The 4,922-nt window shown below is 54.4% G+C and overlaps 2 protein-coding genes across 2 annotated transcripts in view; one reads left to right on the forward strand and one right to left on the reverse strand.

Moving 5' to 3' along the window:
* Positions 1-2,760, forward strand: part of GDI2 (GDP dissociation inhibitor 2) — a 9,562-nt gene extending 6,802 nt beyond the window's left edge. Inside the window, exons 7-10 of the mRNA XM_009331009.1 lie at positions 54-225; positions 1,237-1,381; positions 1,646-1,700; positions 1,776-2,760. Of these exons, the coding sequence (XP_009329284.1) occupies positions 54-225; positions 1,237-1,381; positions 1,646-1,700; positions 1,776-1,931 (528 nt within the window). The 3' untranslated portion in view covers positions 1,932-2,760. The remainder of the gene's footprint in view (positions 1-53; positions 226-1,236; positions 1,382-1,645; positions 1,701-1,775) is intronic.
* Positions 2,761-4,459: 1,699 nt separating this feature from the next.
* Positions 4,460-4,922, reverse strand: part of FAM208B (family with sequence similarity 208, member B) — a 43,833-nt gene continuing 43,370 nt past the window's right edge. Inside the window, exon 24 of the mRNA XM_009331022.1 lies at positions 4,460-4,866. Within this exon, the coding sequence (XP_009329297.1) occupies positions 4,686-4,866 (181 nt within the window). The 3' untranslated portion in view covers positions 4,460-4,685. The remainder of the gene's footprint in view (positions 4,867-4,922) is intronic.

The raw sequence follows: 4,922 nt of genomic DNA on the forward strand, positions 1-4,922 counted from the left end.
TGCGTACACACCTCCGCGCGGTGGTCACTCAGTGTCCGTCTGCCTCTCGGCAGGGCGCCCGCTGCCAACAGCTCATCTGCGACCCCAGCTACGTCTCGGACCGCGTAACGAAGGTCGGCCAAGTGATTCGGGTAATCTGTATCTTGAGCCACCCGATCAAGAACACGAACGATGCCAACTCCTGCCAGATCATCATTCCACAGAATCAGGTCAACCGAAAATCAGGTGCGTGGACTGCCGGGGCGCGGCGCAGGTCTTGTCGCGCTCGGGTTGAGGCGGAGCGGTCGTTAAACGGGTCTCGCGCCGGACACGCGCTCCCACGGTCCGGTGAGATGTGAATCAAACAGGAAAATGCACTTGCCACCGCTCCTGCGGCAGACTTCATGTCCTTCTCCAGCAATCCTTTAGGCCCCGGCGAGGCTGCGCTTTGGTTCAGAGCAGCGGTGGGGGAGGTGGGAGAAGGTGCCTGTGGTCAGAAAGCCGTGCGAGGAACCCGCCGAAGGGAGTGCCCCAACCTGGGAGAAGTTGGGGCGAAACTTCTGGCGAAAAGGACGCCAACTGGCGAAAGGACGAGAGGAAACGGCCTCAAGTTGGGCCAGGGGAGGTTTAGATTGGATGTGAGGAAAAATGTCTTTACTGAAAGAGTGGTTAAACATTGGACCAGGCTGCCCAGGGGAGTGGTGGAGTCACCATCCCTGGAGGTATTTAAAAGACGGGTAGATGAGGCGCTGAGGGACGTGGTTTAGTGGGCATGGGGGTGTTGGGTTGACGGTTGGACTCGATGATCTTGGAGGTCTCTTCCAACCTTAATGATTCTATGATTCTAAGTGGGTGAGGAGCACGGGGGTGCTCTGGGAGGGGGGCGAGGGCTGAGCGTGCAGGAGGGGAAATGCTTCCTCGGCCTCGAACCGAGGGATGGGCTGGCTGCTGGGGAACCCCCGCTGGCTTTCAGGAGCCGTCATAGCCACAGGAAACTGGATTTCGGAGATCTCGCAGGGCTGCTGGTGTCCAGGCCCCTCAGCCAAGAGACTTGAAAGCGTGTAGGACTGCAGGGCAAGGAGGGAACTCATTCAAGCGTGGCCTTAAACGAGACGGGGAGGTACGAAGTGTCATGGGAGCAGGAAGAGGCGCAGGAGTGCGCAAGTTAAGAGGAGGCTTTTGGGATGAGGCAGGCCTGACCCGGGCTGTTGGCTTGCCTGGCGCATTCTGACCTGCCGCTGTGATGTCCTTCCCCAGATATCTACGTCTGCATGATCTCCTCTGCACACAACGTGGCAGCGCAGGGGAAGTACATCGCCATTGCCAGCACTACTGTGGAAACCGCGGACCCAGAGAAGGAAATCAAGCCAGCCTTGGACCTCTTGGAGCCCATTGAGCAGAAGTAAGCCCTCGACGAGCCCCCTCTCCCCCTTCCCGCCTCGCCGCTCTCCGCTGCGAGCGCTCGGGCCTGAGGCGTGAGGGCAGAGGGGATCCGAGGGCCGTCTGGCTGCACGGAGGTGTCAAAACTGCATTTCCTCTGCACCTTGACTGCTTCCGCGCCGGGCAGAGCGATGCCCTTCCACTCGGCCGTTCTTGCACCCGTACTGGTGCTCAGCGATGCTTTTTAGAGCATTCTGAAGCTCTTTTGTTCTTTCCCTCCTTCCAGGTTCGTTAGCATCAGTGACCTGTTCGCGCCGACCGACTTGGGAACCGAAAGCCAGGTCAGTAAGCGCCAAGCTCGTGTTTGAGGGGGCGAGGAGAGGGGCTCGACGCTAAACTGCTGCTTCTCTTTCCAGATCTTCATTTCTCGCACCTATGACGCCACCACTCACTTTGAGACGACGTGCGATGACATCAAAGATATTTATAAGAGGATGATGGGATCAGAGTTTGACTTCGAAGAGATGAAACGCAAGAAAAATGATATCTATGGGGAGGAGGAGCAGCAGTAATGAGAATCTCTAATTAGGAGAAATTTAAATCGGCTAATATGAATATATAAGGAACTTAATGAACACTGTATGAAATTCAATATTGTAAGGCCTGCTTTTGTAATCCCATCTCTGAGAGATTGAAGAGTACTGCACTGGTAATGTTCCCCTTTTGGATATCATGTGTTAATTATTTCATTCTAGTAGGGCTGCTGTCCAGAATCTGGCAAATTACTGACTGATTTAATGACTAACCTCGTAAGCGAGAGGCAGACTGAACCTTTTTTTTTTTGCAGACGTAGACGTTGGTGCAGATTTGAAATAACTCATTGACAGCTGTGTCTTACCTTGTATTTTTAATCATTTGTAAACATCCTTCACAATTATGTGCTTTTGGTGAGCTAGTAGATGTGACGGTTGTCACTCGAACCTGATATCAAGGAAAATAGAAACTGAGCACTCCATTATTGTGGACAGCATCCCTAAAGTCTCTTCCCATCAATCTAACTCTGTGGCAAGTTGTATTATGGACAAAGCCCACATCTATTGTAGCAGCAAATGTTGGCTTAGTTCTGGGCACAGAACTTAACCTCCACTTAAGCTTCTAAAACTGTTTACATTGGTTGGGACACAGCTGTGCCTAAGGCTCCTTTGTGTTTTAATCTTAATAAAATTGAGAGAACAAATTACAGAGCAGGCAAGATGTGGAAGTATTTTCTGTACCCTGGTGGCTTCTCGGATGGACCAAACGGCACTGCGGTATCGATATGACAGAGCCTGTGCTTCTCGTGTCTCCTGAAGGCTCCAAATGATTTCTGTACTGCGAAGTAAAGCCAAATTCTGGAAACCAGTCCTGTGCTCTGGTCTGATTCACTTCAGTTGTACGAGCAGCCTCTCCTTTCCGAGATCCCTTGGATCTCTGCCCGCCAGGGTCGACACGTGAGTGGTACAGAGCATTTCCTACTAGAAAACAGGCTCAGGCATCCTTGGTTTGGCTTCCCCAGCCCCTGCTGCTCCGGCTGCTCTCGGGGCTGCTTTTGGCAGGGGAGAAGATGCAGCAGCACAAGGCCTGTCACTCCCGTCTCAAGCTGCCGGTAGGCGCGAGCCTGCTCCCTCCCTGCAGCCACCCCCTAGCGCCTACATCCAGAAATGGCACTTGCTTGGAGCAGCAGTAAATAATTCTGGCCCTTACGGCTCCTCTGCAGGGCGCTGACCTCTCTCTGAGTAAGAGAGGCTCCTCTTCGGAGTGAGCCTTACTGATCCCATCCCCTGGCTCGGATCCTGCAGCCATCCTGCTGTTGGGCGGCAGGTGGACAGCGAGGAGACGACGATGCCAAGCGCCAGGAAAAATGAGAAAACGCCTTGGGACGGCTTATCTCCTGCTCTCGGCTGCCGTGCTCGGCCAGGTAGGCTTGCTCCTAAAGGCTTCATCCTTCTCTTCAGCCGTAGCTGTGCCACGCTCGTGCTGCTGAGGAAGAGGAACTGGGTCTTTGACCACATCTCGTTCACGAAGCGGCGCTGCGCTAAACCTGGCTGCGGCTGCCCCTTTCCTTCCTCCCTCCCCGGGGTCTGGGGCTTTTGGCACTTCCTCTCCCCGGGGGGCCGGTTCCAGGAAGCACCTTTCCATTTTAAGCCGCCGGGAGCCCGGTGCCTGTACTGCCGGAGCAAGGCACGTAGCGGTGGCTGGGGAAGTTCTCCCTTGCTTTGTGCTTCCTCGCTTCAGCTGCTTCGGGTGCTCGGCGTCACCAGGCTGAGCCTTTTTGGAGGCAAGGCAGACCTAACGCACGTGGAAAATGAGCTCCTTCCCCTAAACGCTTCTGTTACCCCTCTCTGCTGTGACCTGGTTCTCCCTCTGGCTCTCGGTACGCCTCTCCTGCGGGGAAGGAGGGAGGGTGTTGATCCTGCAGCCCCGAGTCTCCACGAGCCCACCCCGGCTGGAGCCAAACGGTCTTGCTCGCTCTTTCCTTCCTGCCTGGGCTTCCAAGCTGGGGGCGATGCAGAACAAAGCTGATTTCTGATCTACGCGTGAGCTGGGAAAGCTGCCGTCTGCTGCCGGGAGAGGCTGGGTGCTGAGCAGGAAACCCCTCTCCGGAGAGCAGCGGGCTGTGAAACTCAGTTTTTAGGTTTTATTAATCAAACTGCACAAACTCATCCTATATGTAACGTCTTGTTGCATCCTTTTATTAAAATTAAAAAAAAACAAGACCCCCCCCTGTCCTCCACATCCACGGGCAGGGTATCTTACAGAGGTCTTTAATGCGGCATTTTCTTCCCAGCGCGTGTTTGTCTGAGCTACCATAAATAAAAGCTTTTTCTTCGCCCCTCCTGTCACCTGGCTATTTACAAGGCTCCCAGGGGCTGGAACGCGCTCGAGTCCCAGCAGTGAAATGGTACCAAGAGGCAAGAGGGGCAACTTGAAATGTAGTGTAGAGCGGACTGTGCGGCAGGCTCGCCGCCCCTCGGGCGACGGTCGCTAACGCCCATTTAAAATGTACACCCACCCCCCCCGTGGCCAAAAAAAACTTGCAGACGGTAGGTACAGCAACAGCCACGTGGAAAACGCATTTGTTATCGCGGACTCGTACCGCTTCTAACCCTCAAGTAAACAGCTGTTTTTTAATTATTTTTATTTTCCTATTTCTTCCGCTGTCAGTTGCACTAATCACTTGAAAACATTCCAATAATTTAAAACGGTGTAACGTTAAAATAGCCTCTGTCCTATATGCAACTCGATGGCAGGGAATAAATCCTCGGGAGGATTTGCATTAGCCATCTTTAAATAATGTCTATATACAGAACTAGAGCCAACCTTCCCCCGCCACCTCTCCACGCACGGCTCCTGTGGGCAGCACCCGAGACCCACCGGGACGCCGGGGCCATCCCGCAGAGGACCAGGATGCCCAAACCGGTGCCGCAGGGCCTGGGGAGGAGCCGTGCCGCGGCTTCGCTTCGGCACCTGCAACACAGAGACGTGGGACAGGGTATTGCTCCGCTCCCCTCCCCGTTCCGGGC

This window comes from Pygoscelis adeliae, unplaced genomic scaffold, assembly GCF_000699105.1.
Source record: "Pygoscelis adeliae isolate BGI_AS28 unplaced genomic scaffold, ASM69910v1 Scaffold129, whole genome shotgun sequence".
NCBI lineage: Eukaryota > Metazoa > Chordata > Aves > Sphenisciformes > Spheniscidae > Pygoscelis > Pygoscelis adeliae.